At 45.8% G+C, this 15884-nt stretch overlaps 1 protein-coding gene across 1 annotated transcript in view; it reads left to right on the top strand.

Annotated features, from left to right (window-relative positions):
• LOC143498926 (multiple epidermal growth factor-like domains protein 9) overlaps window positions 1-15633 on the top strand; it is a 26469-nt gene extending 10836 nt beyond the window's left edge. Inside the window, exons 3-6 of the mRNA XM_076993832.1 lie at window positions 547-686; window positions 4860-5009; window positions 11371-11640; window positions 12305-15633. Coding sequence (XP_076849947.1) covers window positions 547-686; window positions 4860-5009; window positions 11371-11640; window positions 12305-12801 — 1057 coding nt within the window. The 3' untranslated portion in view covers window positions 12802-15633. The remainder of the gene's footprint in view (window positions 1-546; window positions 687-4859; window positions 5010-11370; window positions 11641-12304) is intronic.
• The last annotated feature ends 251 nt before the right edge of the window (window positions 15634-15884 follow it).

Here is a 15884-nt window from a genome sequence, read left to right on the forward strand (position 1 = left end):
GGTTGTGTAGTTGTGTGGGACAAGCATCAAGGTTATGTGTGGTTGTATAGGGTTGTTTAGAGGTTGTGGGCGATGGTGTATGGTTGTATATGGTTGTTTAGAGATTGTGGGTGATGGTGTGTGGTTGTATAGGGTTGTTTAGAGATTGTGGGTGATGGTGTTGTGTGGTTGTATATAGTTGTTTAGAGATTGTGGGCGATGGTGTTGTGTGGTTGTATATGGTTGTGTAGAGATTGTGGGTGATGGTGTTGTGTGGTTGTACATGGTTGTTTAGAGATTGTGGGCGATGGTGTTGTGTGGTTGTACATGGTTGTTTAGAGATTGTGGGCGATGGTGTTGTGTGGTTGTACATGGTTGTTTAGAGATTGTGGGCGATGGTGTTGTGTGGTTGTACATGGTTGTTTAGAGATTGTGGGCGATGGTGTTGTGTGGTTGTACATGGTTGTTTAGAGATTGTGGGCGATGGTGTTGTGTGGTTGTATGTGGTTGTGTGCAGTTCTGAGGTTGTGGTGTGTATGGTGACTGTGTTTTCTGTGTCCCCCACAGCTCTGGTACGTGTGAGTGTAAGACGGGCGTGTACGGACCAAAGTGTGATGACTGCCATCCAGGATTCTTCCACTTCAGCAACACAGGGTGTCAGCCGTGCCAGTGTAACGGCCACACCACCTACTGCCACCCACAATCAGGTGAGACCTCATGTCACCTCCACCCACCGCTACACCCACAGTCAGGTGAGACCTCATGTCACCTCCACCCACCGCTACACCCACAATCAGGTGAGACCTCATGTCACCTCCACCCACCGCTACACCCACAATCAGATGAGACCTCATGTCACCTCCACCCACCGCTACACCCACAATCAGGTGAGACCTCATGTCACCTCTCCTCCAAAAGACTCTCCTCCAAACTTTACATATGCATTCGTTTCATAACACAGTAGAGTAACTTCCGACCTCTGAGCAGTATCCGCTCGTCCTTCTGTTGACTGCTTGCTAGCGTAGTTTACGTGCTTCATAGCAAAGTGACGGCTGATTTCGTCCTCTTTGAAAACTGCAATCGTTTCTTGGCATATCAGACATACAGCCATTGATCGGACCTCAGTGAAAAAAAAATTTTGTTGTCCACTCCACACATTTTTAAATACTCTGCACTCAGTGTCCACATTTCTTTTCTTTGGTCTGCTCATTTTTTCGAAGGGCGAAAACAGCAGCGGGAAAGTTACACTCCAACAGAGGTCAATGTGTCTGGACTAGTGCGCTATCTATGTGTCTGGACTAGTGCGCTATCTATTGGAGCAAGGAGGGTATTGCAGGGGAAAGGGTGAAAAGGGGAAATAAGTGATGTTTTTAATACAATTTGGACAAATTCGGTGTGCCGGATTAGAAAGCTACGCGGGCCATCGTTTGCCCATGTCTGGTCTATTCTGTATATCATTAACAATCACAGCTGATGTTTATTTTGCATGGCATTATTCATTATGTGGCATGTCACTATTATTAATTCCAGCTCATAGTGCATTCTGTATGTCGATTAGTGATAGTGAGTTCTGTATGTCACTATTAATAATTACAGTTCAATGGAGAAATAAAAACAACAGCAGTAACACATACCACATACAAAACTACATACAGAACTGTTACGATCATGGGACAGAGTCCTCACTGTCCTGCTCCCTGTCCTCACTGTCCTGCCCCCTGTCCTCACTGACCTGCTCCCTGTCCTCACTGTCCTGCCCCATGTCCTCACTGTCCTGCTCCTTGTCCTGTTCCCAGTGCTCTGGGGCAAGCAGGGACACTGGGCAAAACACTGTGATCTCACGTGCAGGCTGTACTTCATGAGTGGTCATAACCCAATACACCCAAACCATAACCAGTTCAGCTGAGTCATGATAACACCATAACTAGCTCAGTCATGATAACCAGTTCAGCTGAGTCATGATAACACCATAACTAGCTCAGAGTCAAGATAACCAGTTCAGCTGAGTCATGATAACATCATAACTAACTCAGAGTCATGATAACCAGTTCAGCTGAGTCATGATAACACCATAACTAGCTCAGAGTCATGATAACCAGTTCAGCTGAGTCATGATAACACCATAACTAGCTCAGAGTCAAGATAACCAGTTCAGCTGAGTCATGATAACATCATAACTAACTCAGTCATGATAACCAGTTCAGCTGAGTCATGATAACACCATAACTAGCTCAGAGTCATGATAACCAGTTCAGCTGAGTCATGATAACACCATAACTAACTCAGAGTCATGATAACCAGTTCAGCTGCGTCATGATAACACCATAACTAGCTCAGAGTCATGATAACCAGTTCAGCTGAGTCATGATAACACCATAACTAGCTCAGAGTCAAGATAACCAGTTCAGCTGAGACATTGTTCCTTGGTTTGCAGATTTTCTTAGATCTTAGACTTTCTTAAAATGTCTTAGTGCAAACGTGCGTGTGTGAGCGTCTGAGTGTGTGTGTGTGTGTGTGTGTGTGTGTGTGTGTGTGTGTATTTCATTCAGATTAATTTATTCAGAGGCATACATAATGTGCAAGGATGGACTCCAGCAGATCTGGCTATGGCAGCACAGGTAAAAGGGCGGAGCCAGAATGTAGCATGGAGCTTGGAGGGCGGAGCCAGAATGTAGCATGGCGCTCGGAGGGCGGAGCCAGAAGATAAGGGCTCCCTGGAATATCAGCCCTCCACTGCTTTTAGTCAACAAACCTGAGTGTCAGAACAGAGGTGCAGTGTGACTCAGCATCACAGATGATCATAACTCCCATAACCCCTCACAGCTCCGTCTGTACCTTCAATGAGCCATCAGTTGTGTCTGGATTAAGGGAAGGTTTCTCAACATCTAGTGTTTGATGTTTGATGTCTTTCTTCAGTGACATTAAACATTATCCTCTGGTGTGTGTGTGTGTGTGTGTGTGTGTGTGTGTGTGTGTGTGTGTGTGTGTGTGTGTGTGCGTGTGTGTGTGTGTACAGCTATCATAGAGGTGTGTGTGATCTCCAGACTGCAGTCCATCTGTTGCTGTGTGTTGTTGGCCAGCCCCACTCTGCTCCGGTCCACAGTGCTCTGTTTCTGGCCTCAGAGCCGTTGCTGGCCGGATATGGTTTGGGAGGCGTTCCATTCTCCACCCAGCAGTGACACTGGCATGGTCTTCCACCACCTTGAGTCGCTGCTGGGTGGAGTGGCGTCTGGCACCTCTGACTCCCCAGACAGCAGCCCAGAAACTGGAGAATGGATAACACGACATGGTGATGGAGGTGTCTACCTGAACACCTATGAAGGCCTTCTGATGCATTCGTTGTGATGTCAGACATTCGGTGTATGCTCATTTGTCTGTTTGTATTTGAGTGTGTGTGTGTGTATGTGTGTGTGTGGGGGTGTATGGTGAGAGAAGGTGTCGAGGAGTCCATCTGTCTTGTAGTGAGTAACTCTACAGATGGAAGCTGGGATGCTCTCCCCTGATCCATCGAAATGTGATCAGATTTACTTCAACCGCATTCAGCTACACTCATCAACCACATTCAGCTACACTCATCATCCACACTCATCAACCACATTCAGCTACACTCATCATCCACACTCATCAACCACATTCAGCTACGCTCATCAGCCACATTCAGCTACACTCATCAACCACATTCAGCTACACTTATCATCCACACTCATCAACCACATTCAGCTACACTCATCAGCCACATTCAGCTACACTCATCAACCACATTCAGCTACACTCATCATCCACACTCATCAACCGCATTCAGCTACACTCATCAACCACATTCAGCTACACTCATCATCCACACTCATCAACCACATTCAGCTACACTCATCAGCCACATTCAGCTACACTCATCAACCACATTCAGCTACACTCATCATCCACATTCAGCTACACTCATCAGCCACATTCAGCTACACTCATCAACCACATTCAGCTACACTCATCAACCACATTCAGCTACACTCATCATCCACACTCATCAACCACATTCAGCTACACTCATCATCCACAGTCAGCTACACTCATCATCCACAGTCAGCTACACTCATCAACCACATTCAGCTACACTCATCATCCACATTCAGCTACACTCATCAACAACATTCAGCTACACTCATCATCCACAGTCAGCTACACTCATCAACCACATTCAGCTACACTCATTAACCACAGTCAGCTACACTCATCAACCACATTCAGCTGCACTCATCATCCACATTCAGCTACACTCATCAACCACATTCAGCTACACTCATCAACCACATTCAACCACATTCAGCTACACTCATCATCCACATTCAGCTACACTCATCAACCACATTCAGCTACACTCATTAACCACAGTCAGCTACACTCATCAACAACACTCACCAACCACATTCAACCACATTCAGCTACACTCATCAACCATATTCAACCACACTCATCAACAGTCATCAACCATATTCAACCACAATCATCAACCACACTCATCAACCAACACTCATCAACCACACTCAACAGTCATCAACCACAATCACACTCATCAACCACACTCATCAACTATACTCATGAGGCCCACTGAAGCTCATAAGCTAAACCCAGGCACTTGGATAAACCCATAAACCACATAAATGATAAACTATAAATTCAAATAGTAATCTCCCCTCATAAACTAGACTCTATTTGGTAGAGTGTCTAACCTGTTCCTACATAAAACATTTGAAGCTGTTGATGGTGTTACAGCTTAAAAAAAAACATGTTTAGTGAATATATCTATTCCTCTTGCTTTCTGTCTCTCTATCCCTCTCTATATCCCTCCCTTTATTCCTCTCTCTCTATCTCTCTCCTTCTGTCAGGTGTGTGTCTGGACTGCCAGGGAAACACCCAGGGGCAGAACTGTGAGGACTGCCTGCCACAATTCTACCGAGCCCAGGGCAGCAGTGTGAGAGACAGCTGTGTGCCCTGCCCCTGCGCCAGGAACCGCTCCTCAGGGACCTGCCACCTCGGTGAGCCCCCACCACACGGCAGGCTGCTGGGGGGAGGGAGGGAGGGGGCCTGAACACAGACAAGTTCAGTCTGTTGAGGGCTGGTTCTAGGCTCCCTAAGAATATACCCTTGTTCCCTACACGTATTCCCTGTTCTCCTGATGTACTCATGATGGGCTTCTTATTGACCTAACTCCTGCCATGTTGACGTCACTCTTACAGTGTTGACGGGTGCAGACATTATCATGCTTGCCTTTGGAATGCAGATAGACAGGCTCCATCAGATAGACAGGCTCCATCAGATAACATGTTCCGTTAGATAGACAGGTTATGTCATACAGCAGTGACCAGCACCAACGTCATCTCGTCTAAACAATCTGCATGACGGCTTATTGTCAGCTTGAAGTGGGCTAATTGATGATAACATAAGAGTGAGAGTTAGATGCCTTTAGCTCCTCCTTGTGAACACAGGTCTTAATCTACTCAGGTGGGTCCACCTCTGCAGACCTCACATCTGCAGAGGCTGGACTAGGCTAGGATTGGACTAGGACTGGAATAGGACTGGGTCACTGCTGCCCAGGTGGGATAGGCACTTGGATTAAGTATGGAGTGAAGCATTTGTACATAAGATAAACTTTTTAATCGAAAGCTAAGGTTAGGGTTGGTCTTATGGTTATGGTTGGGTTTAGGATTAGGGTTGGGGTCAGGGTTAGAGTTGGGTTCAGGGTTAGGGTTGGGGTCACAATTAGGGCTTGGGTTAGATCAGAGCTGTAGGGAAGGGCTAACATGTAAAGTGCTTTAAAAGCAAACCAAAGATCCTTAAAGCCATTCTGCATTGTCCAGGTAACCGATGAAATGAAGCCGGTGTGGGAGAAATGTGACCCCTCCTGCTGGATCTACTGACCCTGTATGCAGTATTACTGTAGACGGTAGCCGAGGCAGATATGTGTGAGTTTCACTAGTCATGACAGGATGAGATGAATACATGCATAACTGTGACCTGAGGCTCAACCCCAGACGAGCACCTGAAAGTCCAGCACCAATCAGTGACGCTCAGGCCATGGTTGCAGCCTTCTCATTGGTCCTCGCTGCATGTGACCGCAACGACCCAGCAGGGTCTGGGTTGTGAGTTCACATTTGTTGCCAGGAAGCCGGGAGTGAAAGAGTGTGAGAAACCCACGGAGAACAGACGGCGAGCGCTGAAGAGGTGACGAGTGTAGTGCGAGTGTAGCGCGAGTGTAGCTGCTCCACCCGACACTCAGCCTCACGCTCCAGACAGGGTTCTGATTCATCCATCCGCTTTGATCCGTCTTCTTCCTGAGTACTTTATGTAAGGAGTGTTGCTAAAAAGCCTTAGCCATGTTGACGAGATCAGGGGAAAGGTGTTGTCAGTCTGGACGCTCAGGGCTCATCCATAGGCAATAGCAAGTGTGTGTGTGTGTGTGTGTGTGTGTGTGTGTGTATGTATGTGTGTGTGTGTGTGTGTGTGTGTGTGTGTGTGTGTGTGTGTGATGTTGGCTGTTCCTGCCCTGATGCACAGGCTGGCAGTCTTAGGGTCTAGTCTAGTTTATCAGAGATCATCTCTGCAGTGTGACCGGGGGGGGGGGGGGGGGGGGGGGGGGGGTTTGTTATGTGTTGAGGTCGTGTGCTGGGTTGTGTGTTGAGGTTGGGGTCATTAATTTTACCTGCCACTGTGTTCTGATCCCTAGAATATATCATGTCATGGCACAGAACACTAGCATCACTTCGCCATCTAGTGGTAACAAAGTAACATTTCCTCTGGGTCTGCGTGATTACAGGCATTTAGTTTGATGAATTGGGAAATTTAAAACCGTTAGACGAAAAAGTACTGAACTGATATATGTTTTTCTACAGGTATTGTTGTTAATGTAAAGGCAGGTTTATTTGCTATTTATCGATGCTATTTACATGAATGTACACAGCAACACGGTACCTGCACAAACTATCTACACACAGTGTGAACATCTTGACACAAGCGTCTACACTGCTCAGTGTTAAATGGCTGCTCAGTTATTGGAGACAGCAAAATTAGGCTATTTACAGTTAGTGTAGAGAACATCTGCAGTTAGTAGGAGTGTGTGGGTGTGGCAGAAATAAGGCATGGAGCAACAGAGGGTGTGTGTGTGTGTGTGTGTGGGCGTGGCACCACGTGGCAGAAATACAGGAGGTAAGTTCCTCCTGTAGGAGGAATTACAGGAGGTAAGTTCCATTAGCTTGAATCAGTTGACCACCAGGGTTTCGGTGTGGCTAATGTACAGTCATATGACCTTCTGATGACCTTCAGATGTGTGTGAGGCCGCAGGGTCGTCATGGCAACAATCACCCAGGATTCAGGGGATTCTGCTGGCCTGGGAAGAGGTGTCACTAGTCTTAACTGGAAGTTCATGATCTTTGGTGGAGTGATGTTATAATCACATTACTGTTTTACTGTTCACTACTGATGAGAATGAAATAAATGTTTATAAACCGGTAATAGCCTTACAGCTCAGAGATGTTATGTAGATATAGTTTATTCAGACTTACAGCTCAGAGATGTTATGTAAATATAGTTTATTTAGCCTTACAGCTCAGAGATGTTATGCAGATATCTTATTCAGACTTACAGCTCAGAGATGTTATGTAGATATAGTTTATTCAGACTTACAGCTCAGAGATGTTATGTAGATATAGTTTATTTAGCCTTACAGCTCAGAGATGTTATGTAGATATAGTTTATTTAGTCTTATAGCTCAGAGATGTTATGTAGATATAGTTTATTCAGACTTACAGCTCAGAGATGTTATGTAAATATAGTTTATTCAGACTTACAGCTCAGAGAAGTTATGTAAATATAGTTTATTCAGACTTACAGCTCAGAGAAGTTATGTAGATGAATGAATGAATGAATGAATGAATGAATGTTCAATTTATATAGCTCCTTTCTGAATACCCAAGGCGCTTTTACAATTTAACACAGGTACAAGTCACAGACAACCAATCACACACACATCCGCGAGAAGCGGCAGCCAATTCCGCACAGCGTACTCTCTACCGGAAGCCACAGCCCCCTGGGGGACTGAATGGGGTGCAGGAAGGGGAGAGAGGACAGACCCTAGTGGCAGAGCACCATCCACCACTGGGCACACACACACACACACACGCACACACGCACACACGCACACACGCACACACGCACACACGCACACACGCACACACACACACGCACACACACACACACACACACACACACACACACACACACACACACACTCAGACACTACATTTTATTGAACATAGAGACACAGACACACACTCAGGGAGAATTTGTCAGGGACTGCCAATTTACCTAACCTCCATGTTTTTGGACTGTGGGAGGAAACCGGAGATCCCGGAGGAAACCCACGCAAACACAGGGAGAACATGGAAACTCCACTCAGATAGGGACTTGAACCCAGAGCTGAGAGGCAAACGTGCTAACCACCAAGCTACCGTGTTGCTTGTAGATATAGATATAGTTTATTCAGACTTACAGCTCAGAGCTGCTATGTAGATATAATTTATTCAGACTTACAGCTCAGAGATGTTATGTAGATATAGTTTATTCAGACTTACAGCTCAGAGATGTTATGTAGATATAATTTATTCAGACTTACAGCTCAGAGATGTTATGTAGATATAGTTTATTCAGACTTACAGCTCAGAGATGTTATGTAGATATAGTTTATTCAGACTTACAGCTCAGAGCTGCTATGTAGACTTAGTTTATTCATACTTTCAGCTCAGAGCTGCTATGTAGACTTAGTTTATTCATACTTTCAGCTCAGAGGTGCTATTTGCATATGTATGATTTGAATGAATCTGCTGTTTAGAACAAGTATGCTTGGTAACATAACACTGTGCACACTAGGTGTTTGTAGAATGACTGTACCATGCATACTTTGTTCAAATAATAGCTGATAATAGTTCACATAGTAACTACTTCACTACTTCACATATTATTATTTGATTTGTAGTGAATTGGTTTTCTTTCCGGTGTCCGAATGCAGTTCTTATCTGATTGGTACTGAATTGGTACTGTTACCTATGTGTGTGTTTTTAAACCCTGTGTGTGAAGCAAAGCAATGTTAGTGTGTGTAATGCAGTGTAATGCAGTGTAATGCAGTTCACCATGACGGACATGAAACATGCCTCTCCTGGTGTAATGAACTCAGTCAAACGAAACGGCACCACATTACAGTTTTTTGCATTTGCTAAGACACAAAAAGTGGTCCTTATAGCACAATTTCTGAAACAACTAACCCATGTAGCCTATCTATTGACAGAGTGTGCCAAACCTTAAGCACATTCTCTGCCTTACACTCATTTAGAAATGCTAAAACACACTTTTTGCAAAACTTTAAACACAGTTCACATAAGACACAACATTCAAAACTGAAAACCATGTGTTTCTTTTAGAAAACACTGCCACACAACTGCTACACTCACCTACCAAAATACCATACACAGTTCTCACACATTACAACACTTCTACCTAATTTTTACAAATCGTTATCAGAACTTGATCCCTATAAAGAGGCCACAAGGACAAGGAAGAGGAAGATCCAGGCCACTTTGGTTGACCATGGAGGCCATCGTGAACATTGTCATATCAAACAACAGCACATCATTACTGACAACATCACTTTCAGCAACATTCAATCAATGAGCCTATCTGCACTGGGCCAACTCTTGAGAAGACATCAAGTGCATATGAAGCAGCTACACAGGGCACCATTTCAGCACAACTCTGACAGTGTGAAGGAACTGCACTATGAATATGTAACCTTGCCAAAACAAGCTTCAACCTTGCCAAACCTTGCCAAAACAAGACGCAGAGGAAGAAACGTCATAGGACACCGTGCCATAGTCAGTGTCCCTGCAGCATGGTGGGAACATCACAATGTATGCAGCCATTTGCCACAATGGTGTTGTCCATCATCATGCTACTTTCGGTCCTTACAACACTGCTCACATCATCACCTTTCTCAACACACTACACAACAACTCATTCCACATCACCAGGGAGATGGACAAGAACAGACCAGGTTCGTTGTCATCTGGGACAACGTAAGTTTCCACCGTGCTACACAAATACGACATTGGTTGACCGAACATCCACAGTTTGATGTGCTTCACCTCCCACCATACTCACCTTTCCTCAACCCTATTGAGGAGTTTTTTTCGGCATGGAGGTGGAAAGTTTATGAGCGCCAACCCCACCATCACATACCACTTCTGCAGGTGATGGAGGAAGTTTATGGGGGCATTGATGAGGGTGCATGTCAGGGCTGGATACGTCACTCAAGAAGATACTTCCCCCGCTGTCTTACCAAAGAGGACATCACCTGTGATGTTGATGAAATCTTGTGGCCAGACCCAAATACAAGACGAGATGCACCCTAAATTTGTCTACTATTGTACAGTATTTTTGTCCTTTTTGTTTCCATGTGTACTGCTCAAGCAAAACGTAAATAAACCTTGTTACTATTTTACTTCATGGTGTTTATGAATGTGCATAAAAACCTCTGTATATGTGAACTATGGTATACTTTTGGAACAGACTATACACTGAACATTTAAAAAACACATGGTAGTAGTGTTTTCTATTTATCACATAAGTGTGTAGTCACATATGAGGAAGGCTAATCATCTGATATTTGTGTGTAGCGTTTAGATGCAAAAATATGGTTTTGGCAAGAGTGGCAAGAGTTTTGGTTGAAGTGTGTGCTTTTTCCAAAAGTGTGAGATGTTTTGCCTGTTGTGTGTGTAGCATTGGCTTCTGTGTGTTAAGTTTTGACAAAAGAGACACAGTTTCAGAAATTGTGTCTTAGCAACTGCAAAAAACTGTAATATTCAGTTTACACTCATGCTCTAAAATAAGTAGGATTATCTTCAGTTGATTGGACATGTCTGGCTGCACCAGATGTTTTGAACTAGGGTTTACCAGCAATGTGTTGTTTGACCAGCACTTTTGGCATTTCCATGACCACAGCAGAGTCAGCAGACCTGAAGAATGGCCTCTCAGTACAGCCCAGACATTCACTCTGCTTAAATATGAATTTAGAATGAATATGCAAGGCTAGAAATAGGTCAGTTTGCTAGTTATTACCAAATACACAACCATTCACCTACTCTCTGTATGTTGTGACAGTTTGTGTTTCACAATGTCTTTCATATTAGTCAGTAATATGAAAAAAAATGTGATAGCTGATTCTGTCCAAACGCTGCTCATCAGCATCGAACTTTGACACAGTTAGCCGAGCTCCTAAAACTATTACATGTAACCTGTGTGTGTGTGTGTGTGTGTGTGTGTGTGTGTGTGTGTGTGTGATGTCCCCTGCAGATCCCAGCGGTCGACCTGTGTGTGATGAGTGTCGGTCAGGTTTCACAGGGCCGGTGTGTGATGTGTGTGCGGGAGGTTATTCTGCATCGGGGGACGTGTGTGTGCCCTGCAACTGTCACGGGAATGAGGACCCGCGCTCAGCTCCCCAGATCTGCCACCCAGAGAGCGGGCACTGCCTTCACTGTGCCAACCACACAGCGGGCACACACTGCCAGCTCTGTGCACTAGGGTACGTGGGGGACGCCCGGGCCCACAACTGCACGCCAACAGGTGAGTGTGTGTGAGGGTAAATAAGAGTGTGTGTGTGTGTGTGTGTGTGTGTGTGTGTGTATGTGTGTGTGTGTGTGTGTGTATGTGTGTGTGTGTGTGTGTGTGTGTGTGTGTGTGTGTGTGTGTGTGTGTGTGTGTGTGTGTGTGTGTGTGTGTGTGAGAGAGAGAGGCTCCCAAAAAATGTTGTTTTTGTTTTTATTTTTATGTCTGACTCAGACTGCTCCTGGCAACATATAGTGTCTTGTGTAAACCTATGAGGATTTATCTAATAAATAAATGTTTCTAAGAACGTGGGAGAGATTTTTGGATGAGGCCAGGAATAACTGTAATGATTAACTTTGAAAGTGCTGAAGGAGGATTTCAAGTTTTACTGCTGTTGCTTATCTTGACCATGAAACGTTTACGACCCTGCGGTGTGTAAAGTATCTCATGGACTGGAGTGTTTAAACGATGTGTTTATCAGAAAGAGTGTGATAATCAGAGTGATGGGCATTCTGGTATGTGTATAAACATTGCTTCTGTTGCTCTGCATGGAGACTGCTGACTCTGTCCACGCTTCCGTCCTGTCGTGTCTTGCTTTGGGATCTGCGTCACAGGAAAACGTGTTGGCACACGTCAATAAATGTTTGTTGACTTCTGTTGACTAACCTCCTCTCTCCCTCAGAGGGGAAGTTGCTACCTACGCCGGTCACAGGGAAGCCCCGCCCGACGGCTCCCCAAAGCCACGCCCCTTCGCCTCCGGGCCTGCCCCCTTTGCTCCTCTTCACCTCCACTCCCGCCCCCCCACCGGGCGCCGAGGGTGCGCCAACCCTGCGGTCGGGCCTGGGAGACCCCGCGGCCCGTGGAAACAGCTCGGCGTCGGCCCTGACCGCCGTGTCCTGGACGCAGTTCAACATCATCGTGCTGGCCGTCATCATCGTGCTGGTGGTGCTGCTCATGGCGTTTGTGGGCGGGGTTTACACCTACCGCGAGTACCACAACCGCAAGCTGAACGCCCCCTTCTGGACCATCGAGCTGAAGGAGGACAACATCAGCTTCAGCAGCTACCACGACAGCCTGCCGCACCCCGACCCCAGCGCCCTGCTGGAGGAGGAGCCCTGCGTGGTGGCAGCCAATGGGCAGCTGGCACTGGCCACCGCTGCCAACATGTACAAGGCATGACAGAGGCGTGTGCTGCGGCCATCTCCACGGAGATACGGAACCCGAGGAAAAGACCGCCGTTTTCAGAGATGGTTCCCTTGCGCAGGGACGCTTTTAAGGTAGCACCGCTTCTTCATCGATGTCCGTGTATCGCTTCGGCCACCAAACCCTTCCCTGCCACCTTAAGACGAGCAGGGCTTGCAGTGTTCCGTGAGGATGTGAGTTCCGGGCATGGGTCACATGAGGGTCAGAGGCTCGGTGTTGGAGAGGCTGGCGTTGAAGAGCCACAGCCACAGGTGCCCTGATCCAACCAACTACACAGAAGGACACGTGGAGAACCTGAGGAACAGGAGAAGCTAAATAACATAGAGAGAGAGACATAGTCCGTAGCTAAACAGACCTTCTCCAGATGTTCTCCAGCATCTGGCTTCAAGCTAAACGCAAACGTCCCACATTTCCTTGGCAAAAACTCAGTTTCACACATCTCATGCTGTTTTGAGGAAGAAGGTCGCCCGTCCTGAGTGTTCGTTAAAACGCACCCACGTTGAAGACCAGCAGCAGCTCAGCATAGCTGTGGGGAAGTGAGCTTCATCCCTAAACCCTTCAGTGGTGGTGAACAGGGTGTGTCTCTCACTGCGGAGGGGAGGCACCATTAACACCACCGTACCTGTTACCACCTGATACCGTGGCCACACGGTGTGTGTGTGTGTGTGTGTGTGTGTGTGTGTGTGTGTGTGTGTGTGTGTGTGTGTGTGTGTGTGTGTGTGTGTGTGTGTGTGTGTGTGTGTGTGTGTGTGTGTGTGTGTGTGTGTGTGTGTGTGTGTGTGTGTGTGTGTGTGTGTGTGTGTGTGTGTGTATAGAGCTGGATTCTATACAGGAATAACTTTCTGAGCATGAAAGTTGTGCAGTTTCACTCAAAGCCAGTAAAAGTGTTGTAAAACTGAAAGCCATCTTAGATAGTGTGGGGATTTAGTGTCCCGTGGGGGTTTAGTGTCCTGGTCGCTTTTGTTTGTTAGTTTTTTTAATGTTGTTTTCAAACAGATTGATAAGACACTGTAACTGGTGTGTGAAGCCAAGCTGCTGTAGTGTAGTCCGAGCTACTGCACGGCCAAGCGTGGAGAGCTGGAGACTTCAGCAGAATGTACAGGACTTTTAATTTGTTTTCAAGGGCCTTGTGGATTTCCAAATACAAGTTACTCAAAATGTAATTTAACAGACTGATCCTCAAGATGATACTTTCTGTTATTGTTCTTTTTGGAAGTCATGCTTATCTTATTTATTTATTATTGTTGTTCTTATTATTGTTATTATCATTTGTATTTATTGTTGTGATCTTATCCTGTTCTCTGCTTTTCTGACTTCTGAACAAAGGCCCTCAGAGACAGGGGTAATATGTCCAAACCTCTTCTGCCACAAACGTCTACCCTCTCACAGACTCTTAAGAAACAACACGCTATAAACATGCTCAACACGCTATAAACACACTCAACATGCTATAAACACAATCAACACTCAAATATATTTTTTATTTATTTTATATTGCTCATTGCTTCACACACACACACACACACACACACACACACACACACACGCACACACACACACGCACACACACACGCGCACACACACACACACACACACACACACACACACACACACACACACACACACACACACACACACACACACACGCACGCACGCACACACACACACGCACACACACACACACACACACGTGAATAACACACATCACACATGTCTGAAGGCTGATGTATCTCTGGAGAGCACAGCGTAGCAGCTTTCACTTTAACATTACTCCACCTCTGTGTCGGCGTGGTGGAAGCATTCAGCATTTCTCCAGACCACAGTAAACAAGATTGCCTAAATTCCACTTAGAGCTCTTCAGCACACTGTAGATAGTGAAACAAACACCCCGGGAGATCCTGCCTGGAGCTTGAGGTGGAGCTAGTGGTGGAGCTTGAGGTGGAGGTTGAGGTGGAGCTTGAGGTGGAGCCTCTCCCAGCCTGAGAGCAGGATGCTATGGACTGGGGAAGGCATCTCCAGCTGCTGCCTGAAAACATGTCTCCACTGCTGTCTCTCCACTGCTGTCTCTCCATTACAGTCTCTCCACTGCTGTCTCTCCACTGCTGTCTCTAAACAGTTTCTCCATTACTGTCTGTCTATTACTGTTTATCTAGTGCTGTCTCTCCACTGCTGTCTCTCCATTACAGTCTCTCCACTACAGTCTCTCCATTACAGTCTCTCCACTACAGTCTCTCCATTACAGTCTCTCCACTACAGTCTCTCCACCACTGTCAACACAAGCTGAAAGGGGACGTGGATTCCCGCTTCCCCTGCCCCCTGTAAATATTGTGACTGTATATAGTAATACGATGTTACACACGTGGCTATACTTTACATTGGAGTACAGTATTGTACAGTATCCTATTTTTTTCCATTGTTTGGTTTTGGAGTTTTGAGCTGAATAAACTGATTAAAACTTCCACCTCAGACAGGGCCACCTCTGCTGACGGTATGCTGCTGTTTTCTTAAGAAATACTGAATTCCAGAAGTATGGAATATGAAGGGGATTGAAATGACAGAATTTTTAACCTTCCTGATATTAATCCAGTTCTGGTCTCACTGCAGCAGAATTAATCTGTAATCACTAAAAAATAATAAGTACCTATCAACATTTGCTCTTCATCTGTAGTTCAAACAGAACTATTAGAATAATTGGTGAAAACATTGGCCACGCGAACCCCCTTTTCTTATCAGTGTAAAAAATGTGTCCGAATTTATTTGGAAGAAACATTCCAAATGTGCTCAATAAAACTGAATTTATCAGTGTTATCGTGCTTTGGAAACCGCTATACCCTGGACACGTGTGTTTTCTGGGACGCTGGTTTCGAGTCCTGTCGCTACAGCAACCAGCCCTTTTGTGAGGACATGAAGGCAGCAGCAGCAGAAGAATCTGAGTGGTCTGTAATGTCCATAGTAACGAAGGGCAGGAAACAGCTCACCAGCACACCAAAACCAGCTTAGCCACAAAAGTCCCTCAAAGCACCGAGGAGCTAAACAGTCACAAGCCACAGAGAGTCTTT

Source organism: Brachyhypopomus gauderio, unplaced genomic scaffold (genome assembly GCF_052324685.1).
Source record: "Brachyhypopomus gauderio isolate BG-103 unplaced genomic scaffold, BGAUD_0.2 sc124, whole genome shotgun sequence".
Taxonomy (NCBI): Eukaryota; Metazoa; Chordata; class Actinopteri; order Gymnotiformes; family Hypopomidae; genus Brachyhypopomus; species Brachyhypopomus gauderio.